The sequence below is a fragment of the Oryx dammah genome, unplaced genomic scaffold (assembly GCF_014754425.2).
Source record: "Oryx dammah isolate SB20612 unplaced genomic scaffold, SCBI_Odam_1.1 HiC_scaffold_21, whole genome shotgun sequence".
Classification (NCBI taxonomy): Eukaryota; Metazoa; Chordata; class Mammalia; order Artiodactyla; family Bovidae; genus Oryx; species Oryx dammah.
The window spans coordinates 30,064,520-30,092,314 of NW_024070205.1; the positions used below are offsets into that span (position 1 = coordinate 30,064,520).

Here is a 27,795-nt window from a genome sequence, read left to right on the forward strand (position 1 = left end):
ACCATCCATACACGTCCACTCACTCTCCACCCACGCCCACCGTCCACACATGTCCACCCTCCACCCACCCACCATCCACCCCCACCAACCATCCACCATCCACACACATCCACCCACCACCCACGCCCACCATCCATACACATCCACTCACTCTCCACCCACCCCCACCGTCCACACACACCCACCCACTACCCACACCCACCAACCATCCACCATCCACACACGTCCACCCACCACACACGTCCACCCACCACCCACGCCCACCATCCACACACGTCCGCCCACCATCCACACACACCCACCCACCCACTACCCACCCACCTACCATCCACCCCCACCATCCACACACATCCACCCACCTGACCACCCACATCCACCCCATCACCCACCCGCCTACCATCCACACACATCCCCCCGCCACCCACCCCCACCATTCATACATCCACCCACCCACCATCCACCCCCACCAACCATCCACCCCCACCAACCATCCACCATCCACACCCGTCCACCCACCGCACACGTCCACTCACTCTCCACCCACGCCCACCGTCCACACACGTCCACCTGCCACTCACCCCCACCATCCACACACATCCACCCACCCACCATCCACACACATCCACCCACCACCCATCCACACATACCCATCCACCCACCATCCACACACATCCACCCACCACCCACCCCCACCACCCACACACATCCACCCACCACCCACCCCCACCATCCACACACATCCACCATTCACCCACCCACCCACCATCCACATACATCCACCCACCCACCATCCACACACGCTCCACCCACCACCCACCCCCATCATCCACACACATCCACCATTCACCCACCCACCCACCATCTACACATATCTACCCACTCTCCACCCACCCCCACCATCCACACAACATCCACCCACGATCCATCCACCTGCCCACCTGTCTACCCACCCATCTGCACACCTTGAGAATAGAGACTGGAAAGCTCGACATCAAACCCTTCTGCCCACTCACTTCTAGAAGAACCATGAGGGAAAGTTGTCACAAATGCAGATTCCCAGGCCTCGGCCCCAGAAGCTGAGAGTCGGCTGATGGGGCTAGGCTCTGGAAACTGTTCTCCTGCCTCTCTAGTTGAGGCAGAAGCAGCTGCTCCAGGCCTTCCCCCTGAGCAGCAGGTGGCCTTGCCTGGCCCGGCACTGCATGTCCACAGAGGGGCAGAGGTCGTGGGGGTCCCTGGGTCTTGGGCCACATCCCTGACGATGCCTGTGACCCCCGACCCCACCCCGCTTTTTCTTCCTCTTCCCCAGTTGCTTATATTTCTTCAACCCGGAAACATGACAACATTAAAGATGATTCTGAGGTGAGTAGGAAATGGCTCGTCGGTGTCTGTGTCTGTTATAGAGGTCCGTCAGCTTGTTTCTGGGGCCACTGTGGGAACTCAAAGGTGAACTAGGAGTGTCTGGGGAGACGCGGCCTGGTGGGCACCGGGGGTTGCATACATCAAGGCGTTGGGGTCACAGGTCTGAGAAGTCTTAAGAGACATTTAGCACAGAGGCAATTACCAAACAGGAGGTGGGACTGGTCCTCTAATCCCAGGACTGGTTCCCCTGGCAACCAGCTGCACCCTCAGGTGACCTAGAGGCTTCCCGTCAGGCGCATCGTTAACATGACAAAGGAACATTTTGCTGGCTCTCTGCACCCGGAACCCCCTGGGGTTAGGAGCTCCATGCCAGGAATGGGGCCCTGGAACAAGTAGGGACTTTGTATTACTAACCATAACATCACAGTTTGACTCTGGGTGATAAATGAGGCTCTGAGAAGTTTGGTCCCGTGCGAGGGCATTCCAGCTGGAGCTTCTATCCACGGAACCTCCTCGCAGCACCTGGGGAGGCCACACCTTTCCCAAGGTCCTTGTCCCCTCTGGACTTGAGCTCTTTCTCCCTGGTCATCTGTGTCTGGAAATGAGTCAGGAGCGCTCAGTTACCTTTCCTCCAGCACAGAATCCTCTTCAGAGAGAGTCCTCAGGAGGGGCGCATGTGGCCTCTCCCTGCCGTCGTTGGTCGCTTCTAGTGAAGCTTGCTGTGGCAGATCTCCCGAGGCATTAGCAGGTTGCGCTTTGTGCCCCCCGGGGAGGGCCAGGTAAGCCTCTGATCCCAGCACCAATGGCCCTGGGGTGTGTGAGCCCATGGTCACCTCCTCGGCAGTCAGGGCAGGCTGGCCCTGAGCATCCCTCCTGGCTCACAGAGGGGCCACCTGACTGGTGATGGCTCCTGGATCTCTGCTCCTTCCATCAGGAGCTCTAGGGGTCTGCTTTTGGGTGGGGAGGCCGTGGATGATGAGTCCCCTCCTGCTTCCTCCCATCTTGTCCACCCCCATCAGGACCTCAAGCCAGTCATCGACGGGATGGACGGGATCAAGATATCTCAGGGGCTCGGGCTGCAGGACTTCGACCTGATCAGGGTCATCGGGCGCGGGAGCTACGCCAAGGTCCTGCTGGTACGGCTGAAGAAGAACGACCAGGTCTACGCCATGAAGGTGGTAAAGAAGGAGCTGGTCCATGACGACGAGGTGAGACTGCCTCTGTTCCCCGTTGTTGTCCAGCTCTGGGACACATGGCCTGCAGCATGCCAGGCCTCCCTGTCTGCTCCTCTGCGTGCACGTAAGTGCACAGAACAAAATGGGCGCTTTTACCGCTTTCCAGTGTGCAGTTTAGTGACTTTTAGCGCATTCATGGTATTGGGTAACCATCACTACCGCCCAGCCCACGACATTTCCTCCCCGTGAGCAGTCTCTCCCCAGTCTCTTCCAGCCCCACAACCGCCCGGCCACTTCTGTCTGTGTGCATTTGCCTGTTCTGGACTCTGCATGTAAATGGAACCATGCACTGTGGGACCTTCTGTGTCTGGCTTCTCTGATGGAGCATCTTGTTCTCACGGTCCATCCAAGTGTATTGAGGCGCGGCACCTCCTCCATCTTTTCTAGGCCTCAGTTGTGTTCTGTTTTACGGACAGGCCCCATTTGGCATGTGTGTCCATCCCTGATAAGCATGTGGCTTGTCTCCATTTCCGGGTGCGGTGAACGTCTGTGCAGCTGTCTGAGTCCCTGTTTTTACTCCTCTGGGTGTTCACCCGGGAGGGGACTGCCAGGTCGTAGGGTCTTTTTATGTTTCACTCTGAGGAACAACTGAACCGTCTTCCCCGGTGTCGTTTTACGTTCCCACCAGCAATGCACGAGGGTCCCACTTCTGCCCATTCTTGCCAATACTGGCTGTGTTCTATTTTTTGATTATGGCTGTCCTAGCGGGTGTTTAGTGGCTTTGACAGGCTTTCAGCACCTTTTCATGGGCTTCTTGGCTCTGTGTACTTTTGATCTATTCTTTGACCCCTGAATGGGGGTTATGTCCCTTAGAAGCAGAGAGTGACTTCAGAGGGAGCAACGATGGTGTCACTGTAAGATGACTTGATACACGTGGAGTGGGGGCCACGGCAGGGCTGTCCAGGCTTGCAACTCAGAGGGCAGAGCCAGGGCTCCACCAAGTCCCCGCCTGCCCTCCCAGCAAGTGCGTTTGTGCAGTGTACACACTGCCCAGCTGGCCGCCAGCCCCTGGTGCTAAGCTCACAACTGAGCTGGTGCAACCCTGCCTTTCAGCTGAGGAAGCGGAGCCCCGGGGAGGTGTGGGGCTCAGCTGGCGTCTTCACTGCTGGTCACAGCCCTGCAAGGTGATTCCAAGTCCCCACCCAGTGCATGACTGGCTGGAGGGTTGATGGTGTCTTTGGGAGTGGGGCAGTTTCTAGAATGCTGAGAGGAGAGGTCTCCAGGGAGGGTTACTGCTGTGGTTGATCCTGGCATCATCACATAGCCAGGGCCAGGGCTGGAGCCTGGACTTTGAGGTGGTCTCAGGAGAATGAGACACTAGGAGCTGACAGATGGGCCAGCTGTGTGCATTTGTGAGACTCTGCCATCCTGTGGCCCCAGGCCTAGGCCCTGGTCAGTGGACTGAGGGGTGGCCCACATCTGATCCCCAGAACCTGTGAGCAGGACCTTATTTGGCGAGAAGTGATTACAGATCCTGGGATGGTCATTCTAGATTATCTGGAAGGGCCCTAAATCCAGGGACAAAGTGTCCTTTTAGAGAAAGGCAGGGAAAAATTTCAGACAGAAAGAAGGAAAAACACAGTGAAGCTGTTAAGAGGGAGGTAGAGAGGAGCCAGAGACCCCTGGAGGTGAAGGAAGGACCTTCCTTGGGGACCTGGGAGAGAGCGTGGCCCTGCCCACACCTGAGCTCAGGCTTCTGCCTCAAAACAAGGAGAGGATGCAATCTGGAGTGTTAAAGCCCAGCACTCTGTGGCATTTTGTTACAACAGCCTGGGGAGTGAGCAGGCGGGAGGAAGGCAGACGGTGGAGGGCGGGGGAGGGGGTTTGGCCTCCATGTGGGGGAGGAGGTATCGTGTACCCACTGAGGTTTCCTTCCTGAGCACCTGGGTGGCCAGGCGCTTTAGAGAACAGACAGGGACAGTTGAGGGCTGTGTTTAAGGCTGGCTCTGCACTTGAGACTCTGAGTGGAGATGCCAGGTGGCCATCACACGAGCAAGCAGAACTGGGGTGGGTAGAGCTGGTCAGATGAAGCCATTCCTCCCAGAGCATCTCTTCGGGGGTTGGAGGTCAGAGGGATCAGGACCCAGCCTAGGATGAGGAACCCAGACGATCTTTGGCCCTCCAAATGTGTGCTCACTGAGAGTTCGCTAATTTTTCCCAAATACCTTGGGGGAAGGCAGGCTACTCTGAACACATATCATTCCCTCTCACTTTCCCTGAAAGAAGGGGTTTAACTTAGGGAATTTGGGGGCCTGGGCCTCACGCAGCTCTTCTTTCTCGTGTTGGAATGAAACCAAAGCTAGGACTGTCAAGCTGACTTTTCTCCAGGTTTCAGTGTGGACTGTGAGGGAGACAGTCCTATTGTGGGAGCTGGTGCTTGGGAGATGAGTGTGGGGTGTGGGGAATCCTCCACTCTCTGTTCCTCCCGTCTTAAGTGGAGATGACAATACAAACCTTCCACGGCACCATGGGCAACACATGAGGCCAACTCACAGCTGGTGATGGTGGCTTTAGTGATGCTTTGGTAGAAATGGTGATAGCTGATGAGTCGTGATCCTGATGGTAATAGAGATGGTCATTGTGGTGGTGATGATGGTAAAGGTAATGGAGATGATAGTGATGATGGCGGGGATGGAGATGGTGGTCAAGGTGGTGATGATGATGGTGGTGGTAGTGATGGTGATGGTGGAGATGATGGTGGTGGTGGAGATGGTGATGGTCAGGACAGTGTTGACGATAGCGATGGTGATAATGGTGAGGACGGTGTTGATAGTGATGGTGAGGATGGTGATGGTGATAGTGTTGATGGTAGTGATGGTGAGGATGATGGTGATGACGGTGGTGGTGGTGACGATAATGGTGACGACAGTGAAGGTGGCAGATGGTAACGGGGACAGTGGTGGGGATGGAGAATGTCTTAGTGGGCGTTTTCTTTCCTCTCTGCATTGTCTCCCCTCAAGCAGAGTTGACAGAGTTCCTCTCTTGCCTCCCCTTCCCCAGGATGTCTGTGAAGTATTCACACTCCCTGGCTTCTATTTCAGGATATTGACTGGGTACAGACAGAGAAGCACGTGTTTGAGCAGGCATCCAGCAACCCTTTCCTGGTCGGCTTACACTCCTGCTTCCAGACAACAAGTCGGTAAGATAAGGGGTGTTTCTGGGATTCTGCTGCTCTCTAGTCTGAACTGCGGAGAGGCTGAGTTGGCATGAGGTTTCCGCTCTCATCTGCGGGGCCCTCCCGTTTGCAAGTGTGGGGGCTTTTTGGTTCATCACTTAACTTTGTTCTCAGCTGGTATCATATGACTTGAATTTCATACAAATGAAGCTAAATTCTTTGATTCTATTTACAAAATATCTATTGAGAACATCCCACTGCATGGGATACAAGTGTGGGATTGGGTGCTGGTATGTCCCTGTGAGTGGGAGGTCTGTCTTTGTACTTGTGGGTCTCACTGATAGTGGAATAAAGTAATAAACACCAGGAGCTTCACTTAAAAGCTTTGTATATGTTAGATTTCTGCTTTAAAATGGTTGGAACTACTGGTCTATGATAGTCAGCATAATCTCAATTTGGAATTTTCTTGGCCAGATGACTTGAACTTACACAATTTGTTTTATTTGAAAAATTACTGTGTTCTGGGTCAGAATCCTCAGGGCCCGCCCCCAGGTTCAGTGACTTAAGAGAACTCGCAGGACTTAACACATTGTCGAATTCAAGGCTGAGACTTCCTTCCTTCTGGGAAAGGGTATAAAGCAAAATTGGCAAAAGGCAAAGATGCTTGAGGTAAAGTTGGGAGGAACCCGAGCATGCACTGGCCGGAGTCCCTCCGCATGGGGTCCCACGGGACTCCTTGAATTCCTCTGGAAGGAATCGTGAAACCTGGGGTTTACTGGGGTGAGTCATGTAGGCACCTCTACCTAACACATGCCAAATCCCAGGCTCCCAGTAAGCAGCAGGTGTCCAGGGCATATGCGGTGTTTCTGCAGCGTGATCACGTGAGGCAAGCTCACCGTTTGGGGAGGGTTTGCATCAACGCAGGGAGCCGGTGACTCCACTGGAGTCGGCGTGCAGCAGGGCAGTCTCAGCCCCACTGTGCTCACTGTCTCTGCTCAGGGTCCCCTGTGAATGAGCAGTGAGTCACCCCCGCCCCCGTGTGCCCCCTCACCTCCTCCATCTCCACCCCCCTGTTCCCACAGAACTGGCCTTTCCCCAGGTCTGCAGTTGTCCCCCAGCCCTGTCCCCAAGCTCAGTGATTCTGCCTCCTGAGAGGGTCTCAGCTGCCTCCGTTTCCTCCCCTTGAATCCTGGCCACAGCCTCTCGGGGCATCCAGTCCCTGGGGCACCAGGTTGTCACTACCCCCATGCAGAAACTGAGCCATGTTTGAAAACACGGATCTGAAACTTCTGACCACTTTCCCAGTTGCTTCTGGGAAACATCCAGGCTCCTAGGTGTGTGGATGAGGCCCTGAGACCAGGCTCCACCCCAGTCTGTCCACCTCTTCTTCCCCAACCCAGGGTGCATGGAGAGCCTAGCACTTGTGTCCGGTGTGCTTTCCACGCCTCTGTTTGGCCCTGACCGGTCTTGGGATATGGGACAGACCTAGAGAGGGTGTGCTCCTGACTTCACTCTCCTATATGGATTCTAAAATGGGTTTCACTGTGATGTTCTGTTAATTTTACTACATGGAACATGAAGAGTGTGGACAGACGGGGGTGAGATATTTCAGCCTCACTTCCAGCTTTGTTGCTGGGAGCACAGCGCCCTCCGAGCTCATGCCCTGGCAGCCCTCCGGTTCACATGCTCCCAGGTGCATTAAAGTTAGGATCACCCCTGTGTGATCCCCGCAATACAGGCGCACATGATACCGCCTTTGCAGACCGCTGTGAGAAGACTCGTATGGAGCCCTCAGCACCACAGCCAGGAGGCACCCTGGAGCAGCTATCGTCTGTGTCTAGTTTCCTTGCCTCTGACATTACAGAAAGTGAAAGTGACATCGCTCAGTCGTGCCCAACTCTTTGCGACCCTGTGGACTGTAGCCTACCAGGCTCTTCTGTCCATGGGATTCTCCAGGCAAGAATACTGGAGTGGGTTGCCATTTCCTTCTCCAGGGGATCTTCCCGACCCAGGGATCGAACCCAGATGTCCCGCATTGCGGGCAGATGCTTTACCCTCTGAGCCACCAGGGAAGCCCAGCATTACAGAACCCGGCAGTAACCTCTAGAAGCACCTGAAACCTGGATGGTTGGGGCAAGTGTCTTTCCCAGGCTGTTTCTCGGTGCCTGCTTGGACCCAGCCCCTCAGTATGAACTCCCTAAGAACTGGGCCAGGCATGCTCCGAGCAGTTGGTTGATCCTGACACCTCATGGGCAGTCACAGTGTTAAAAGATGATTCTGTAATTGCAGCCATGTTCTCCGTAAAGAGGCACAGTGAGCGTGTGTCAGAGTTCACTTGACTCTCTGATTAATGAGAAAATAGTAAGAGGTCATGACATGCCCACAGGAGTTCCAGGTCCCGCATGTGTTGGCTGACGGGGACCTTGGGATGGACAGATGCCCAGTGTAGAGCTGGCTGGGGGGCCAGGAGGGGTCTGCACCAGGCAGACCTCCTTTGCAAGTCTGTGGATGGCGTTGTTGACATAGAACCCACCGAGTCAGAAAGCATCTGACAAGTGCAGCCACCAGGACCCCCACGCAGCCCAGAGTGGACACTGCAGGGGGCAGCGAGGCCTGTGGCATTCAGGACGGCTGTGGGGATGTGGCTGGGACACCTGCCAGCTGCTGCACCACCTCCTCCAGGTTCCTTATGAGTTGTCGCCTCTGAGCACCTGCCGTGGGGCCAGGGGCCCACTGAGTCCTTGCAGTGCTGCCAAACAGTGGACGCCTGCTCAAGCTGAGCTGTGCCCGTGGGCTCCCAGCCACAAAACCCGGTGAATAAGGCCCAGCTTCTTATGAGCAATTACCAGAAGGGGAGCAGGTGGGTCTGCAGTGAGCGGACCCAGGGTCCAGCCTGATCACCTACTCCTGATGGGGTTTGGGAAGAACTGGTTCCTGGGGGCCCTGGAGTTGGCGGAAGTGCTCATGGGACACACCAGTGGCCACGATGCAAGAACCTGCACAAGAGGCTGTGAACCCGACAGGAATCAGCTTTGACCTTGAGAGGGCAGGTGCCCCCTCCCTAGGAGCATGAATCATAGTACTTTCAAAAGGTAGAGCATTTGTTCCTGTCATAATTTAAACCCAGAATAGAAAGCTGGGTGCTGAGTGACAGTGGGTGTGGGCGGAGCCACGTCAGCCTCTGTTCTCCATGCAGGTCCCCTGAAATGGTCCACGTGCAGCCCCGACCCCATGGGCTAAAATCTCAGCATGAGGGCACACGTGGGGAGAAGGGAGTTTCAGAAGGTGGCTTTCCTGCTGCCCAGTTTTGCTCGCTGTACTTTTCACATTTTCTAGGTAGTGATATCCTCAGTGTCCTCCTGCAGCTGCTTCGCTGTTTTGGTCTCTCCTACTTTGCCTGATTTCATCATCAGGCATGTCTCCTGTGAACGTGCAGTTCACGTTCCAGGTGTCCTTCACATGTGAGAGCATCTGCATTTGAGCTGGACTCAGCCCAGGCGCACTCGCCCTGGAACTCGGACATGTGTTGGGTGGTGTGTTGGGCACACATCCTTTATGGGGAGGTGGGGTCTTGTTAGTCCTCTCATCCAGGGGGAAGTTTCTCTGGGCTGGTGTCATCAATTTCCTGTCAGCGTCTGTCCCTGAGCCGCAGTCTCTGTCTGGTCTGCTTGCTCACAGTGAGCAAGCAGGATCATGTGAGCATCCTTCTGAGTCAGGGACCAGGTTCTGACCACATGGGTCCAGGGATTGCCTAGCGTTTCTGATCTGTGTTTTCTTTGGGAACAAGGCTGGTCCATCCTGAGATGCCCCTTTGGCTTTTGACCTCCTTTCTTGTCTGTCCTTCATTATCAGAAGCCTGGGCCCTTGTCTGATTCCTCTGTTCCTTTCTTCTGTCCTCTAGCTCCAAGGGGACGGGGGTGGCCACCCTGTGATTGGGGGGTCTATAACTGGAAGTGGGGCTCCAGGTGTGGGTTCTGGATTCCTCCAAACTGCCCAGTATCAGATCTCATAGACAGTAGCTGTGGTCCTGGGAAAAATATGTGACCTCCCAGCATCTCAATGTCCCTGTCTAAAATAAGGAAACTTCTAGAACTTACCGTGCAGTTGTTGGGTTAAGTTTCATACACAGGTGTGCTTAGAACAGCACCTGACTTTTGTGAAAGTTGTGGGAACTGTGTTCTTGTTATTTTTTAATACCGGGGGTCAGCACTTTTTCTCAGAAGACCAGATAGTAGTATCACCACCTTTGAGGGCCACATGGTCTCTATGACAACTACTCACTGGGGTGCAGACAGATGCAGGCAGTGTTCCAGGAAAGCCTTATCGACAGACACGGGTTGGGCAGTGGTTGCGGTCAGATGCTGGTGGCATTACTCTTGATCTCAGCACTGTCCCGTGTCATCTGGCTCCCCTCTGAGTGAGGCTGGTGATCTACCCCATAGGGCAGGGAGGCTGGCCTGACTTGGCCCTGGGATGAGGAAAGTGTCTCAGGTGGTCCCCTCCTGCCCCCTGGCACCCTCAACCCTCAGAGTGGCCAGCATTCCAGGTTTATCCTGGGTGAGGGGTCAGGTGGGTAACATCTCTGGCCCCTCTCTGCAGCCTGGCTCCTGCCCTGGTCTCTGGCCCAGGAGTGGACTGTGGTGTTTACGCCCCTGTCTGTCTTCAGCTCTTGATTAATCCTGTTTTGCGAGTTTTTATTATATTCTGCACATTTAGTTAAGTACTAAGGAAATGTGACCTGCTGTCTCAGCCCTGAGGGAGGCTTCTTTCCTGTCCTGGCATCACACATGTGCCAACCAAGCTATGCAATCTGGGGCTCATGGGCAGAGCCAGATGTGGAGCCCGGAGACGGGCCCTTGGCTGTGCTCGGCCATGGACATTGGGGTGTTTGTCACAGCAGCCAGCTTATCTTAGTCACTTGAAGCGTCATCATCGGAGTGAATCAGCCCCTGGTGGCTCTTGAGGGGTTTGCTCCAAAGAAATGTTGAAGGTAGTACACCTAAACTAAGACAACATCGTAAGTCAACTAGACTGCAATATACATTTTGTTTTAAATGTCAAAAGTAGTGTTAATGTTTATCTGTAGAAGGAAAAAATATCAGGGAACTGGGAACCCATGTGCCACATGGCATGGCCAAAAAAATAAAAATAACCACTCTACTCTGTTGTTATAGCTGATCAGTGTTGCAGATTAAATGAATTCCTTGATCAGCGACTTACCTGAGACCCGGGGCCCCAGGTGGCAGTCACAAACCAGCCAAGTGTGCCTCCATGTTCACTCCAGTCACATGGCTTCTGTTGAAACCCCTGTTATAGGCTTTCCTCCGGATCCAGAAAGCAAGCCACCATTGCTGCTATTTTTCTCGGTTTTTAAACATCTCTTCTGCTCCCCGAGGCCTCATGTTGGTGCCTGTCTCCAGTGCCAAGATGGCACTTCTTTCTGTCCATGTGGGCGGCCACTGTCCGTTCCCTGGGGAATATCCACGTAGGGTGCACACGTCTCCTAGGGCAGCACCATCCCTGATCACTGTGGCAAATTTCGTTCTGTTGTTTGAAGTCACAGCGTTCTGAATAAATGCTCTTGTTTTTTAGTGGCAAGGCCTTGGGCCTCTCCCCAGGGCTTGAGCACCTTCCCCCAGGGTGGCTGCCAGGGTTCATTGTGCACACATGTTGGAACAGCGCGCGAAGGTCTGTGGGGGCTGTGCACCCATCCTTGTCCTGTTTGTGCCACATCGGCAAGCCTTTTCCGTCTCTCACCTCTGTTATAGCGTGAAAGCAGCCACAGGCAAATATGTGAGTAAAACAGCTACAGTGCAGACCGCCCAGTGTCACGGTCAGGGTCACTGGGCCCTCTCCAAGCATGAGAGCTGTACCGCCCTGCAGGACCACATGGAAAGCTCTGGCTGCTCCCCCAGTACTCAGCCCTCAGTCTCCATGTCTGCTGTGTGCGTTTAGGAACTGTTTCTCGTGTAAATATGTGATCAGAGGCTTGGTGGGCAGTCTGTAGCTTGTTCACATGCTCCACGTGTGGGGCATCACCATCATCGCACCAGTGATGCAGACGGGCTGCCAGTGCTCAGAGGGGCTTCTTCTGTGTTCTCAACTCTCTGAAAGCCACCCCCTCCATACCCAGAGGAACTGTTGACCTAAAAATCCACAGGCTGGCCTCAGCAGGGCATTTCAGGGAAATCATGTGTGAATTTAATTTTGAAAATAGAACCTTATTAAATGTGAGGAGGATCCTATCAAGGAAAGAAACCACAAGGTAAATTGTTTGGGGACCTGAAGAGCCCTGCCTGCCTCCAGAAGATGGGCCTGTCAATCACAGGCCTCTCCCACCAGCACCCCCACCCTCCTAGAGGCCTGTCAATCACAGGGCCCTCCCACCAGCACCCCAACCCTGCTGTCTCACCCTCCTAGAGCCCTGTCAATCACAGGCCCCTCCAGCCAGCAACCCCACCCTCCTCTGGGAGGCTGGTAGCTTTGCAGATTCCCAGTGGCCAAGTCAGCATGTTCAACCCTCTTCCTCGGGACCTGCATGCAGCTTGGTGTGGGTCCCATGGGAGGGGTGCACAGGACCCTCCCATGGTTCCACCGAGCCTTTCCCCTCCTGACTGCCTACCCCACTGGCCGTTTTGTGGGCTCTGCCTCAGGCCCTCCAGGCCAGCCACACCAGGAGGCTGAGCACCTCCTCTCCTTCAGCCTGCCCATCTCCCTGCCCCAGGTCCACCCAGACAGTGGCCAGAAGGTCACTGGCATCCCCCAGCTGGTGCACCTGCCCTTCTGGCTTCTCCAGCTGAGCCGGGCCCCTTTACTTGCAGGGTAGTCCCTCAGCTCTGCCCTCCTCCACCTCTCCCTATGCAGCATCCAGGCCTCTGCTCCCTGGGGAGGCCTTCCACAGCAACCAGCCACATAGCGCCCTCCCAGCCCCAGTGAGCCCCTGGCCACCGGCCCTGCCTTATTTTTACATTTTTACCCCAAAGGCAGGCCAGGCATCATTGAAAGTGAAAAGTGAAAGTCACTCAGTTGTGTCTGACTCTTTGCAGCCCCATGGACTGTAGCTTGCCAGGCGTTTCTGTCCATGGAATTCTCCAGGTCAGAATACTAGAGTGGGTAACAGTTCCCTTCTCCAGGGGATCTTCCCAACCCAGGGATCGAACCCAGGTCTCCCACATTGGAGGTGGATTCTTTACCATCTGAGCCACCAGGGAAGCCCTCTAAAGGCATCATTGAGAGAGTAAATAACTGTGTTGAATGACATGAGTGGTGGACGAGAGTTTCTCTCTCAAGTTTTATTTCATCAGGATCAGAGCTGAGGGGCTCCTGCCACTAACCCCAGAGTTGGATGGCCTGGTTGCTGCCTGCCTGGGCCTCTCAGGACAAGGGTGACCCCAGCCTGTGTGTCCTGCAGGTTGTTCCTGGTCATTGAGTACGTCAACGGGGGCGACCTCATGTTCCACATGCAGAGGCAAAGGAAGCTGCCAGAGGAGCACGCCAGGTGGGTGCAGCTGGGGCAGGCATGGGGGTGGGGGGAGGGGCATGGGGGGGCAGGCCACAGCCTGGAGGGTCCTGGGAGTGCCCTGGCCTTGGTCCCGACCCTCGGCGCACAGTATACACAGTGATGCCATCTGGCCTCCGCAGGATGATCTTTGTTATTAAATGATTCTCAGGGACACTGACCACATTGCCCCCGCCCCACTACACCCACCCCCCCACAGCCTCGACCTCACAGGTGGGTGGGGCATTTATTTCCACCCCATACACATCTCTTTCCTGTTTTCCCATACTTTTTTCCCTTTTCCTCATTTCCTCACTTAATAATTCCATGTGGCACTGTGAGTCACCATAGGTCCTTTTTGGGGAGAGGCAAGTAATAAATCAAGAACCCCATATGCTCATGTTCTCCTTTTTTAATTGTGACAAATTTGCATAACATAGAATTTCCACCTCAACCATTTTTAAGTGCACAGTCAGTGGCATCGGGCACATTCACATTGCTGTGCAGCCATGCCTACCACCATCTCCAGGACTTTGGTCTCCAGTACTTTCATCACCAGGACTTTTTCCTCTTCCTGTACCGAAGCTCTGTCCCCATAAAACACCCGTTCCACATCCCCTCCCGCAACCCACACACCCCTACTTTGTCTCTGTGACTCTGACGCCTCCAGGGACCTCAGAGAAGTGGAATCACGTAGGATGCATCGTCCTGCATCTGGTTTATTTCACTCCGTGTCATGGCCTAAGGTCCATCCACGTTGGAGCAGGTGTCAGTGTCGGCACCTCCTCCCTTTTCAAGGCTGGATCCTATTCTATCACAGGAATGGACCACACTTTATCCTCATCTTTCGATGAACACTTGGGTTGCTTCCGTGATTTAGCTACTGTGAATAGTACTGCTGTGAACAAGGGGGTACAAATACCCATTTGAGCCCCTGTTTTCAATTATTTCAAGTTATTCACAGAAGTGGAATTGCTGGGTCACATGATAATTCTATTTTTAATGTTTTGACGACCTTCCAAGCTATTTTCCACAGCAGCTGCACCATTTTACATCCCAACCAGCAGTGCATGAGGGCTGCAGTTTCTCCACATCCTTGCCAGCACTTGGCATTTTCTGTTCAAGGGGATGGGGGCCCCGTTGTTTAGTGGCTGTCTTGGTAGGTGTGAGGTGGTGTCTCACAGTAGGTTTGGGTTGTGTCTCCCTGACCATGCGGATGCTGCCTGTCTTTCCCAGTCCTGTGGGCCCACATGTGTCTTGCCCAGTCCTATTGGCCCATGAGTTCATCAGTGGAGAATTCCAACGTCTTGCGTCCTCCTGTCCAGGTTCCTGGTTGGGTTCTCTCTGCTGATGACAGGTGTTGCCCCTTCCCCAGGTTCTATGCTGCTGAGATTTGTATCGCACTCAACTTCCTACATGAGAGAGGTATTATCTACCGGGACCTGAAGCTGGACAATGTCCTCCTTGACGCCGACGGCCACATCAAGCTGACAGACTATGGCATGTGCAAGGTGAGCATCCCGCCCACTGCTCCCGCCCGCCCGCCTCCCAGGGTCGTGGCCAGCCTGGCACCCACACCGTCTCACCCATGCCTGGTCTCCAGCACCTCCACATGACCACAGTCCTCCCACTAGTGGGGGCGTATCTGGGCATGCCCTCCCTTCTGGTAATTGGCTTTGTCCTCACAGGAAGGTCTGGGCCCCGGTGATACAACAAGCACTTTCTGTGGAACCCCGAACTACATCGCCCCCGAAATCCTGCGGGGAGAAGAGTATGGTAAGCACGGGTGGGACAGGCACTCGGCTCTGAGTCTGGAGTGGACCAGGACACCCAGACACCCTGAGCCCTGGGACCCTCCTTTGCCCAGGGACTTGGATCTGAGGCGGGAGTGGACCAGGACACCCTGAGCCCTGGGAGCTGCCTCTGCCGGAGACTCTGATGGAGCAGAGAGGGAAGGAGGCAGTCCTGGTGGGGCTAACCCTGCCAGGGTCCTAACCAGGGTCTCTGGGGAGCTGACCCAGCTGCCAGGAAGAGGGTTTCCTGACTAAATTGCACTAAAACACACACCCTTACTTCATCCAGCCCCAGGTCATCACCTGGCCTCAGTCCCAGCTGTTGTCCCATGTGTCCACCTGAGTGTCCCCTGGGGAGGTCACTGGACAAGATCCCTCTGGTCAAGGAGCCTGAAAGGCTTGGGAAGGAGAACACAATGCAAAGACAGGCCCCAAGCAGAGGTCCCAAGCCACTGGTGCTGCCCATAAGTGTGGGTTCCCCAAACCCACCAGAACCACCCACAGCCCCTGTGACACTGGAGTGCGTCCACACTCTATCTGGATGTGAAATGAAAATGAGATTAGAACATATGTACATATATGTCTGTATGTGCACACCCCCTGCATTTTTGGGTTCTGCTGTTTTCCCATCACAAATACTCTTTCAAATATTTCCACATATTTTCTTTGCCATTGAAATTGGAGGGTAGCAGGGTGGGCAGGTTCTGTCCCCCTCAGATCCCTGGGCACCCAGGAGGCCAGTACGATTGAAGTCACTTAGTAACCAAACAAGGAGGATGGACAGCAGCCGTGGTCCAGAGCAGAGTCTATAGCCCTCCCAGGATGGGGGTCCTCTGTGTGACAGAGCTGCACACCTTTGGACTTTGGGCGTGGCTGGCTGTCCCTGGGCTTCCTTGACATGAAGACAGCTTTGCAACCTCCAGGACAATGGACAGAGTGGAGGCCAGGCCACCTGGGAGATGCTGGGGACACCCAGCCTCAGCTGTGGTCCAGGTCCAGGTCACAGCTGTTGCCCTGTGACTGGATAGCACAAATGGAGAGTCCTGGCCTGACCAGCCTGGCTCTCCCTCAGGGTTCAGCGTGGACTGGTGGGCGCTGGGTGTGCTGATGTTCGAGATGATGGCAGGCCGCTCCCCCTTCGACATCATCACTGACAACCCCGACATGAACACTGAAGACTACCTTTTCCAAGGTGCGTGGGCCATATGTCCCGTTCCCTCCATGCCCTGTGGGTTTTCCCCTTTTAGAAGTGGGGGTGAAAGAGTATCCTGATTGGTTGCTGTGGCTGCCACAGACTAGGTGGGGCCACCTGTCCACTAATGGCTCTCAGGGAGCAAAGTATGGTGGGCAGGGGGATACTGCTCTTTCACATCCACAGGAAAAAATCTGTCCTGATTTGGCCCAGGCCCCCTTCTCCCCACCTCCAGTGTGCACCTGAGTCCCGGCGGGGGCTGTGCTCAGCCTCAGCTCCTTGCCATCTGGGCCCCTGGAACAGAACTGACTGCCTCCAGGATACTGGCCGAGGCTGTCCCCACAGTGCTCTCTTGCACCTGTGGACATAGGGAGACTGTCCCCACGGTGCCCTCCTGCGCCTGTGGACATTGGGAGGCTGTCCTACGGTGCCTTCCTGCACCTGTGGACGTGGGGAGGCTGTCCCACGGTGCCCTCCTGCGCCTGTGGACGTGGGGAGGCTGTCCCACGGTGCCCTCCTGCGCCTGTGGACGTGGGGAGGCTGTCCCACGGTGCCCTCTTGTGCCTGTGGACGTGGGGAGGCTGTCCCACGGTGCCCGCCTGTGCCTGTTGATGTGGGGAGGCTGTCCCACAGTGCCTTCTTGTGCCTGTGGACGTGGGGAGGCTGTCCCACAGTGCCCGCCTGTGCCTGTGGACGTGGGGAAGGTGTCCCACAGTGTTGTCTTGCTCCTGTGGACGTGGGGACACAGGACCAGCTGAGCTGCCATTGGTTCATCCCTGATCATGAGCATGCCTGATAGTGGGCACCAGGGCCTCTGAGGCCTGGAGACCGTGCTGGGGTGCAGGAAGAGGCCCAGGCCACCATGACTGCCATGACCTTCCTGCCCAGAAAAGGTTCCCAGTGCCCTGCAGGCTGCTGGGAAGAGCTGACAGGCTGGGGGTGAGGAGGGGGAGCTGGAGGAGGGGCAGCAGAAGGAACGACTCTCTCCTCCGATCCTGCAGTCATCCTGGAGAAGCCCATCCGGATTCCCCGGTTCCTGTCCGTCAAGGCCTCCCACGTGTTGAAAGGATTTTTAAACAAGGTACGCTTGTGGCCCCCTTGGCACCCCAGTGGCCATGGCCGCAGCCCTTCCTCAGCTACTGGGGTTGAGGCTTTACCACCTGGTCTGCTAGTTCAGTGCTGGACGTGGGTGTGACTCTGCTTCCTTCCTTGGTGGTCCTGTGGCGCTTATTCACACTTGACAAAAGATAATGAGGAGAAACTATGCCGAAGAGGCATTTCCTGAAGGAGCTTAACCCGCTGGGAGGAATCAGTTTCACCTGGGTGGGGGGCCGGCCATGGATGGTTTGTTGATGCTGTTTAAGACCCGCTACTAAATAGGGCTGCCCTGCTCTGTGCTGACTTGTCCTCATTTGAACTCTGACCCCCCAGGACCCCAAGGAGAGGCTTGGCTGCCGGCCGCAGACTGGATTTTCCGATATCAAGTCTCATGCCTTCTTCCGCAGTATAGACTGGGACCTGGTAAAGTGGTTGGAACCTGATACCCACCTCTGCGGGGGGTGGAGGGGGAGGGACCTCCAGGGGGCAGGATGGGTGGAAATGGGGGTGCATTGGGAAACACTGATTGAGAACAAGGAGGTGGGCTGTGACAAGGCCCTGGAGGCAGTGCTTCCTGAAGGTCCTGAGAGCAGCCTTGCTGGGGCGTCCAATTCATGCTGTGCTGGGTATCCTGTGGGGATGTGTTTGCATGGATGAGCACAGCCATACACCCATTGATTGAGCTCCATGTCCATGCCCTGAGTCAGCTCACAGATGCTTCACTTAACCATCTAGCTAGTCCCAACTAGACACCCAGGTGTGCTGTGGCTCTTCCCCCTACAGTGGCCCTTGACCCACCCAGTCCTGGGGAGTCAACCTTCTGGGTCTGGGCCTTCTCCCACCCCCAGTGCTGCTACCTGGGTCTGAGCTGCCCACATCCCGGACAGTCCCGTTTCCTGCCTTGGCCCTGCCAGCAGCCGCCTCCTCCACTGGGCCTTTAGGAGTCCCTTGCTGCTAGGCCCACTCCTGCCTCAGGGCGGTGACACAGCTCTGCCCCTCCCAACCTCCACCCATCACCTCCTTCAGACTACCTCCTCTTTCCCATCACACCTCAGGGCTAAGTGGCGGGACTCTGGGATGTTGCCCTAAGGCAGCACCATTCCAGTTCACTGCTTGTCACTGAGAGAAGAGGAGGTGACACTGTGTGTGACATTCCCGGGGGGTGGGGGCAGGTGCTGAGCAGCCATGAGGCTCTTAGGTTAGGGATGGGGGGTGGCCTTGGAAGACCCCAGGCCAGCACCTGGCTGCATTTTCCTCATGGTCTGTTCTGACTTGTTATTTAAATCTTTTTAAAGCAGCCCAAGACCTAAAGTAGGGAAAATAGTACAAGAGAAATGTTCCTTTTTCCCCTTTTTATCTGAATATATTTCATGCTAACAAGAATATGGAAACTTGCCTGACAGAAAGCTGGGGGAGAAGGGAAGGCCTTATGTCCCCAGAAGAGTGTCCAGGGTGTAGCAATGCCCACCAGCTCCCGGGGCCCTGGGATAGCAGCATGCACATGGGCGTGTGGGCACCTGCACCTGCATCCCCTGGGTGATAGAGATAGGCGTGCCTCTCCAGGTGGCCTGGGAGTGCTGGCCGCAGCCTTGACACTACCGGGCGTGACTGAGGGATTCATCTCTGTGACACTCTCACTTTCTGCACCAACTTCGTTAGCAGAACCTGTGTGTTCAGCTTCCCAAATCCCCCAAAGTTATCGGACCTGTTTCAACTTTCCGGGCCCAGTTTGCTTTTGTTGCCACAAGTGGTGTTCCTAAGGGCCCTGGCCCCACAGTGCAAAGACAGGGTATGAGCTGAGGTGGACTGGAGGCTTATTTCTGACTTGGCTGGAGCTCTCTCCCTACACGGGGCCTTGGGACAATTCCACGTCTCCAACCCGGTCACATGGAGGCCTCACCCAGGCGGGAGTTTCCAGGCTGGCTCACTCAGCACCCTCCAAGGGAAGGCAGCAGCCAATCCTGAAAGGCCGGGGTCATCCACTGAGAGCACAGTGGTTCAGCTAGAGGGCTGGCTATCCTCTGGCTCCAGCTTCCATTGTGACAGGGATGGTCCCTCTGGGCAGGGACCCCATGCCTCAGTGTGGCTCTCTCTGAGGTCTGAGGAGCACTCCTGGCCCAGCACCTGTGTGCAGCAGACTGGTGGAGGGAGGGGAGAGGAGGTAAAGAGTGTGTGACCCTGGGGGCCCATCCCCCCCACCCCCTTAGTGATTGGAGCCACTCTTGAGTTGCTCCACCTCCTCCATGTGACTCTACCCTCTCCAGACACCACCATGTCTCAACCCCCAAGATGACAAGTGCATCCCTTTGGGATTAGGAATACTAGTTAGGAATACTAGTCTAGGAACACTAGAAATGGCCATTTAAGGCGTCTCGGGAGGCGGGGTCCCAGTGGAACACAGGTATCCCTACCAAGCCCCAGCTCTCTTACCACCGGGGTTCCAAGATTAAAGCTCCCTAAGCCAGCCTCCATTGGTTTAAGGAGCAGGGTTGCAGGCCCTCGATGGCGTGGGGTATGCTTCTCATGGCCTGTGCTGCCAGCACTTTTCAGCTCCAGTATAGTTTTTCTGGCTTTGGCGGAAATTTCTCCTACACTTTAGAGAAAAACAATTGGCCATCAAACGAGGCGTATATACTTAAGCACCATTTCTTCTGTTTGATTCTGTGGTTTGAGTTTGCAAAGCACTGAGTCGGCACAAGTGGCTCTGACTGTATATCTTCCTGCAGCTGGGGAAGAAGCAGGCCCTCCCGCCCTTCCAGCCGCAGATCACGGACGACTATGGCCTGGACAACTTCGATACGCAGTTCACCAGCGAGCCGGTGCAGCTGACCCCTGACGATGAGTAAGGCCTGCACTACGGTGGGGCGGGGTCGAGCTACAGGGTCAGTCAAGCTGCAGGGGCGGGGAGGAAGAGTCCCAGGTGGAGGCAGGGCGTCCTGAACTGCTGGGAGGAGGAATCCCATGCAGGGGTGGGGGGCGTCCTTAGCTGCCGGCGGGGGCGGGGGGCGCCCGGGGGAGGGGGGAACAGGGCCGGGTCTTGAACACGCCCACCGAGCCTGCTCTGTCCCGCACCACAGGGACGTAATCAAGAGGATCGACCAGTCGGAGTTTGAAGGGTTCGAGTACATCAACCCACTGCTGCTGTCCACTGAGGAGTCCGTGTGAGGCGCCGCGCTCTCATCGTGGATGCGTGGACGGCCCTGGCCCTGACCCCTGCGCATGCATGCGGGGCCGGGCGTGGGCGGGTGCCCAGGGCAGAACAGCCTCCCCCTGCAGCCCATGGGCCTCAGGCCCAGAGGAACTTACTTCTCGCGCCTGCGCCGCGGTGGCCGTGGTGACCGTCTGAGGGAGAAACTGCCCCCAACTTCGAAGGTGCACACTTTCCACAGAAGCAGAACTGACCTGCTCCACCGGGAGTTGGCCTGTAATGTCCCGAGGAATAAAGTGTCCCTCTGATGCTGGCGCTTCCCTCTGATGCCTTTTTTCCGCGGGGGGCACCTGCCCAGAGTCGCAGGCGCGGCCCACGCGGAGGAGGCACGGCCGGAGTGTAAGTGCCTGCGCAGTGGAGAATTTATACAAATTCGGAACATTTTCTAAATCCTGGTAAGTTCCTGTTGTTAACATTTAACAAGTATTTTCATACCGAGCATGTCAGCAGTTCCTGTGGTCTGATGCCCAGGTCACACCTTCACCAGGTGGGCTCCATCGGTCCCAACCCGGGCCTTAGACTGACCAGGAAAATTGGGTCATAGAGGTTCTAAAACAAGGCTCACCAAAGCACCCGCAAACCAAAAAAAAAAAAAAAAAAACCCCACAAAGTTGAAAAAGAAATCTGCACAAAATATATTTCTGGAAACACTAAGCAGTGCCTACATTATGTCTTGTGTTATGTATCAGATTTTTGGAGAGTATTTTTATCAGGAATAATCATGCTCAGAATTAGACATTTTAAAAGGGTATGTGTATGATGGGCCCTAGCCTTAAAGTAAAGGAATAAAATTGAGAACATTCAGAAGGCTGCACCTCCTGGTGGGGCTCACCCCCTCCTTCCCATGAGCCTGGGCCACCCTCCTTCTTAGGTAAAAAGCTGAACCCAAGGTTTTTTAGAAAGAGGTAAATCACGTGGATTTTTTAAGTCCCTGATATTGTCAAGTGTGGCTCGGGCCAGGCAGAGTGGGGAGGAAGGCCTTGTGCACCCTCAGGACAGTGGTCCCTGGATGTCCTTTGTGGGTGTGGGTCCCACATTGCCATGCACCCTTGGGCCTCCCTTCTCCCAGTGTGGCAGTGGCCTGGGGCAGATAACAGTTGAAAATAAAGAAGCTGCTGGCTTGGCCTGACCCTGCACAGACACACCAGCCTCCCTGGGTGCCCCCAGACTCCCTGGGCACCCCAGCCAGGCCCCAATGGCAGAGCAGCACCTCTAGAATGTGGAGACTTGCACCTCCCCACCCCCCCAAAAATGGAAGTGAGGGACCCTGGGCCAGACTCAGGGCTGCCTGGGCCTGGTGGGTGTGGTAACTCTGTGGTGACATCATCAGGAGGGCTATGCAGTCACCTGGGGAGACCCCAGTGTGCCCACAATGGGGTCATGTGGTGCCTCAGGGACAGTGACACCTCTGCTCAGACAGTACAGGGGCTGCAGATTTGTTCACACTTACGGCATTGATGTCAACGCTGCGGTGGTGCCAGATACAGCCTCCCAGTTGCCAGTGTGGTTGCTGGTGTACAGACCTGTGTGTAACCTGGGCTCCCAGCCAGGGTGATTTTGTACATGGTCCCATGCTTTTATAAACTTAGAAGGCGAAGGATGTGCCCAGGTGGGTCCAGCGGCTCCAGTCACAACACGGCGTGTCCTCTGATACGGTTCTTGGAAATGGGTGCCTTCAGGACTGTGAAGCAGGAGACACGTTCTGTGGTTTTGTACAGTGAGTGGTGGGCCATGGCCTTGGCCTTCCTTTTGCAGAGGGCATGCCCACCAGGGCCACGGCTGCTCAAGTCTTGCACGTTATTAAAGACTTTAGTGACAACGCTTGCTGTCGTCATTTTCATTAAAAGTAGGTGTTTCCAGGAACAAAGGCTTCTGAAGATGCTTTTAAAAACAAGTTTTATTTTTCAGAGCAGTTTTAGGTCCCTCACTTCCATTTCTGGTGGGGAGGAAGACAGAGACCCCTTCTCCCCAGCCCCCGCCTTCACATCCCCAGGGAATGCACTTGTTGCAAATGAGAGGCTGCACTGACACATCAAGTCATAAAGTGTTTCTCTGCCCTAAAAGTCCTCTGTGCTCATGCCTGTTTATACGCTCTCCCCACTAATCCCTGATAACTGCTGATTTTTTCGCTGTCTCCATGCGTTCTGCCTTTTCCAGAACAGCCTAGAGTTGGAATTGCTCAGCTTGTAGCCTTTCACTGTACCGTGTGCACGGAGTTTTCCCCCATGTCTTTTCATGGCTTGCCTGAAGCCTTTCTTGAAAATACTGACTTCTGGACGGTAACCTTAGACTTTTGCAGCCATGGCTGAGCTGAAGATGAGGCTCTTCCAGAACCTATGGACTGACAACACAGGAGAGAAGACCCCCTGCACAGGGCCTCCAAGACAAAGCTCACACAGGACGTCAGCAGGCGGACCTGATCCCTCTCCACAAATTCCAGGGGCTGCTCTGCCTCCCTGCAGCTGCAGGAACAGGTTCACCTGGGGATTCAAACATGGTCGTGAAGCCTGAGTCAAGTTCACGGAGTCAGCAAAGCATCCATTCCCAAGCCACCCTGAGTTCAAATACTCGCACTGCTGGTGACACTGTCCCTGTCACCCACCTGGGGTTGGTCCGTCTGCTGGGTGCCCCTATCCACCTCAGTCATCACACCGCTCAGCATCAGCAGAAAAGGAAAAAGGACTCAATGTTTCGGTATCAACACAAAGAGAGGACATGAGCGTTTCATGCCGACGTGCTTTAATATGCAGCTTTTGGGGACTTTAATATGCAGCAGAGAGGAGGTAGCCCAGCCAGGGTGGGAGAGGCACTGGCCGGGCTGCTCACCACTCTATGTCATCCGTACTGTCTGCCAGGCACTGGGCCAGGTGGCTGTCGATGTCCAGCTGCGCCAGCCTGTGAGCAGAGGAGAGGGGAGGGTCATGGGCGGGGAAGGGCACCCAGCCAGAGTATGTGTTTTGCCCTTTCACACCCCTCCTGGGAGATGATACAGAAAAACCCAGGATGGTGCCCTCGGCTGGCAGAACAGGGAGCAGGAGTCCCCCCAGTGAGAAAGGGCCTTTCCAGACCCTGTTCCTGGGTCCAAGGTCCCCAGTGCACCAGACTCCTCAAGTGCCTGCATCTGAGGGCCGGGACCCTGTGTCTGAAAAACCCTGAGAACCCACCTACGGGTGAAGGGTGTAGGTGGGCTCAGCAGAATCGGCCCGAGGTGGAGGGCGGGGTCTTCCCCACCCCCTCTCAAGCAGAAGCTCTATCTCATCAATCAGACAAACTCTCTGGGTGTTTCTGCCTCCACACGTGCCCCGGGTGACCCTTCCCTCCTCTGACAACCACTGGGAAAAGACAGCGTGAAGGGTGGCACCTCTGAGAGCAGTCACTATGAGGGTGGGTATGCACCTCGGGCCAGACTCAGCCCTGCTGGGGAGGCGATGGTCCATGAGGGTCTGGGCACTGCCTGTGCTATCCCTCAGTGGGGAGCACTGTCGGGTTTCCTCAGAACCCCCTCAACGAGAGCTCTGAGATGGATCCCACTCGAGCCCAAAGTCTGCTGCATGGACTGATGGCCCAGACCTTCCAGGACACCCAGCAGTGCAAGGGGCCTAAGGGCCAATGAGACCCCATGGGCCGACCTGGGTCTCGTGCAAATGCAGGGACCCAACTTCATGTCAAGTGGCAGGTGGAGCCAGTCTTCCTGACCACCCTGGAGCTTGTGGTACTGGGACCTGGAGGGGTGTTCCCATGTAGTCTGTGGAATCCACCATGTGACAGCCCTCGGTGTCAGAGAGGAAGCTCGGAGAACCACCGGTTCTGAGTGACCTGGAAGCACTAGGTTGCCCAAAGCACCCAGGCTGCCCGTGCTTCCTGCAGACCAGTAGCCACCTCCCACCCCCCACCCCCACCCCTCCGCTGCTCAGAGGGTGGCAGGGCTTCCCTCTCTGGTCACAAGCATTGCCCAGAATCCTGAAAGCAAACGTGTTTCTAGACACAAGACTCATTTCTGCTCCCTCGTGCCCTGGCCTGTCCCCAGGGAAGGGGGGTCCCCAAGTTACTCTGCAGCCTTGGGGTGGGGCCTGGCCAGGGCACACTATCCTTAATCAAAGGGAAGAACGTGTAAGCACTCCAGACACACAGAGACCTGGACCGCCCGCATCAACACCTACGCTGAGGCACTCTGCCAAGCCTTAATCTGACTGCTCAAAAGAGCTCAGACTGGAATGTTCTTTCCAACATCCTTCCAAAGTCTTAGAAACTCCCTTCTTAGACTGCTTAGAAAAGCAAGCAATCCAAAAACAAAAGCTGCTCCTACAACAGAGAGGCAGGGCTGAGGTGCCCTGACAGTGTCAGGAAGCTTCAAGGGCATCTTCTGCCAAGAAAATGAATTTCCCTCCAGGGCTTCCGATGATATTTCTGTCCCTGGGTTTCTCTCAACCGGTATGAATCAAGGGGACCTAGTATTTTCAAAAGTGTTCATGGCTTCCTCAGGACTGGCAAGGGAGCTGGTGTCTTCAGCCCACAACCATCCAAGAGCCTCAATATGGGGTAAGAGGTGTGTTCGGTGAAACGCTGGGTCTGAGGACGTTTTACAAATTCTCCAGAGCACAGGCATCTCAGCGAAGCCGCCACACCTGCCCTCCTGCCACGCCAGACCTGTGCCTACTAGGGGGCTTCACCACAGGTCCTCCTGGGAACAGCCACCCCCTCGCTCCCTGCACACTGAACTGTCCAAGCTCTCAAAGGCTTGGTTCCTGTGAAACATCACCACTGGAGGAGCCTGGATATCTGAATGCAGACCGTGTTTTTTCTCCCCTCTGCAGTCTGTGCTGCACATTTTGGTAACTGTTGTGATAACTTTTTGTCATCAGCTGCCATTCCCTTCACCCCTAGGGCTGGTTTTGTTTCCATAAAACCAGGGACAAGGCATGTAATTCAACACAGGCTCCAGGCCACAGGCCACAGAGTAAGACCAGCTACCAAAACCTGCCGTCTATCCCCTACATCCGACCAAGCTCCTTCCTGCTGTCCTGACCCCCACGACCCCCTCGCCTGTGTCCTTAGCTATGTAACACGTGGCTCAAAAGCTGGACAGGTGGGACTTAGCAAAGTCAAATTCCATCACCTTACTTTAAAAAATGCATATATGTCAGATTTCTAAAACAAAAAAAGGCATCTCTAGACACTGAAACAGAGTCTTCATTTTTAAAACCCGCAGTCCACCCATGGGGAAGGTTGTCGGAGGGACCATAACAAAAAACTGCTCTGTGACCCACAGCCCAGACTCGCCCTGGAGGCAGTCTCACCAGCGAGTGTCAGTGTGGACCCCAATAGAGCTAGAGCCTCCCTGCCCTCCCACCGTAGAGGGTATGTCTGGGAGGCTGCAGCCTGTCATCAGGGTCTCAGGCCAGTGTACCTGCAGAGGGACCTTCAGACCCCCGGCCCTGTGCCCTCCAGCTGATCAGCACCGCTTCTGCACTTTGCCAACTTTCTATGCATGAGATTTCACTTTAAAAAGCCAAAGTTGAGTTAAGGTACCCTAGCCCTGGGTTGGGAAGATCGCTTGGAGAAGGAAATGGCAACCCACTCCAGTATTCTTGCCTGGAAAATCCCATGGACGGAGGAGCCTCGTAGGCTACAGTCCATGGGGTCGCAAAGAGTTGGACACGACTGAGTAACTTAACACACCCTAGGCTTCAGAAATTGCCTGTGGTTTCCAAACAGGGCAGGGGCCACGGGGGTGGCAGTGGAGGAGAGGGAGGCCCAGGGGGCCACTCACCCGGGGACGAAGTCGACTTGGCACATGGGACAGCTCTGCAGGGTCGTCGCACCGTCCACTGACGGCTGTCGCTGGGAGGGCTGCTCCTCTGACGGCTGCTCCTTGGCGCTGGGGGTTCCGCGGAGCTCGGGTGCTGCATATTGTTGGGGGGACCCCGTGTGCCCCCGGACCACGCTGAGCACAAGGTCGGAGCCGCTCGAGTCCTCGCCTCGCCCCGGCGGGGGCGGCGGTAAGGGGGTCCAGAAAAAGGTCTCGGTTCCCACGGTGAATCTTTCCAGGGGCGGGCGCTCAGGACTGCGCCTGGGCTCCTGCAAAAAGGAGTCGTCGGACCACGCCCGCCTGCCCGCCCCGGCCCAGCTGGAGACCCGGGGTCACGCGGGGATCACTTCACACGCACCTGGCCGGGGAACGCGGGCAGCGGCGGCAGCTCGCCGTCCTCGTTCAGGTCTGCGCTCGCGGTGCGCAGCAACTCAGTCCACAGCTTCGTGCACTCGCCGCCATCCGGGAGGGACCCGGCGGTATTGCTCGGAGGCCTGGGGCGGCGAGGGTGGGCATAATCACAGCACAGGGGAAGCGGGGAGCGGGGACCTCGGGGAACAGGAAGGACTCAGCAGGGAGAGACGAGGGGTGCAGCTCGGCAGTGGGGCGGGAGGAGGGCTGGCGGGGCGGGATCGAGGCGAGTTCCAGGGAGCACGTGGGGGCGTGACACCCGGCTACCGCTGGGCGGGGGACACTAGGCCCTACCCGGGACGCTTCCCGCCCCCCGCCCCCCGCTGCCCTCAGCCTCCAACCTCACCGGGCCCCCGAGGGCGGCCTCCGGCGGCCCAGACTCAGCCGCGACCTCCGCATAGCCTCTATCAGTCCAGACGCCCCGCGTCCGGCGGAAATGAGCTGCTGGCGCGCCAGGCCCCGCCCCCGGCACAGACCCCGCCCACAACAAGACACACACCCCCCGAGTCGCCCGCCCTGGGCAGCCCCGCCCAGGCAAGAGCGGGCCTAGGGCCCCGTCCTCAATGCCCCAGCACCGCCCGGAGAGCTGTGTGGACCCGAAATCACTCCCATCTGGGCGCTGGACTCGACCCCCAGACCATGGGGTGACCTCCCTCTTGTGGCAGTATCGGAGGGAGGGAGACGGAGGTCAGGGTTGCTCCCTGGAGGCAGGACTGAGGTCGCGAGGCTGCCTTGCCCTGAGGGAGCCATTTTCCAGCTGAGCCAGGAGGTGCCCCCCCACCCCTCAGGCCTGGGGTCTGCAGAGACCTCCGAGGAGGAGGAACTGGGCGGGAAGGCGGCCGGGGGCCCTGGCGTCCCCACCCGCCACTGGTCCTGGCTCTGCCCCCTTCCTCTGCCTGGACAATCCTGAGCCTGGGAGATCCTTCTCAGGACGTCTCAGGACGTCCGCGTTTCCTTACAAGAGGGAGGAGCCTAGTTTCCTTAATTAAGAGACGAAGTGAGAAGACCAGAGTCCGGGTGCTCAGAGGGCCTGCGAGGAGCTTCCTGGACACCATGGGCCCCAGGCGCTCTCGCTGA

At 56.1% G+C, this 27,795-nt stretch overlaps 2 protein-coding genes across 5 annotated transcripts in view; one reads left to right on the forward strand and one right to left on the reverse strand.

The window, feature by feature from the left end:
• PRKCZ (protein kinase C zeta) overlaps positions 1 to 21,111 on the forward strand; it is a 100,259-nt gene extending 79,148 nt beyond the window's left edge. For 2 of the 3 annotated variants that reach the window (XM_040264093.1, XM_040264094.1), the window contains 11 exons: positions 1,307 to 1,359; positions 2,379 to 2,567; positions 5,636 to 5,733; positions 13,121 to 13,207; positions 14,583 to 14,718; positions 14,896 to 14,983; positions 16,073 to 16,192; positions 17,194 to 17,273; positions 17,624 to 17,713; positions 20,017 to 20,132; positions 20,368 to 20,751. In XM_040264093.1, coding sequence (XP_040120027.1) covers positions 1,307 to 1,359; positions 2,379 to 2,567; positions 5,636 to 5,733; positions 13,121 to 13,207; positions 14,583 to 14,718; positions 14,896 to 14,983; positions 16,073 to 16,192; positions 17,194 to 17,273; positions 17,624 to 17,713; positions 20,017 to 20,132; positions 20,368 to 20,455 — 1,145 coding nt within the window. In that variant the 3' untranslated portion in view covers positions 20,456 to 20,751. Of the gene's footprint in view, positions 1 to 1,306; positions 1,360 to 2,378; positions 2,568 to 5,635; positions 5,734 to 13,120; positions 13,208 to 14,582; positions 14,719 to 14,895; positions 14,984 to 16,072; positions 16,193 to 17,193; positions 17,274 to 17,623; positions 17,714 to 20,016; positions 20,133 to 20,367 lie in introns of all 3 variants that reach the window. The other variant, XM_040264096.1, reaches the window with a different exon arrangement.
• Positions 21,112 to 22,380: 1,269 nt separating this feature from the next.
• Positions 22,381 to 27,153, reverse strand: FAAP20 (FA core complex associated protein 20). 2 transcript variants are annotated; one of them, XM_040264144.1, is made up of 6 exons: positions 27,065 to 27,153; positions 26,666 to 26,801; positions 26,269 to 26,576; positions 23,325 to 23,393; positions 23,101 to 23,152; positions 22,381 to 22,978 (listed from the first exon to the last, which is right to left on the reverse strand). In XM_040264144.1, the coding sequence occupies exons 1-6, from the start codon at positions 27,115 to 27,117 to the stop codon at positions 22,784 to 22,786; spliced, it is 813 nt and encodes a 270-aa protein (XP_040120078.1). In that variant the 5' UTR covers positions 27,118 to 27,153; the 3' UTR covers positions 22,381 to 22,783. The 2 variants fall into 2 exon arrangements, with proteins under 2 accessions (XP_040120078.1, XP_040120079.1); XM_040264145.1 differs by having other exon boundaries at positions 23,101 to 23,393.
• Between the last annotated feature and the right edge of the window lie 642 nt (positions 27,154 to 27,795).

Coding starts and splice junctions, on each gene's coding strand:
- FAAP20 (XM_040264144.1), bottom strand. CDS start 27,117: ATGCGGAGGTCGCGGCTGAGTCTGGGCCGCCGGAGGCCGCCCTCGGGG. Junction 26,802..27,064: donor AGGCCGCCCTCGGGGGCCCG/GTGAGGTTGGAG, acceptor TCGCCGCCCCAG/GCCTCCGAGCAATACCGCCG. Junction 22,979..23,100: donor AGCAGACGGACCAACCCCAG/GTGGGTGACAGG, acceptor TTGAATCCCCAG/GTGAACCTGTTCCTGCAGCT.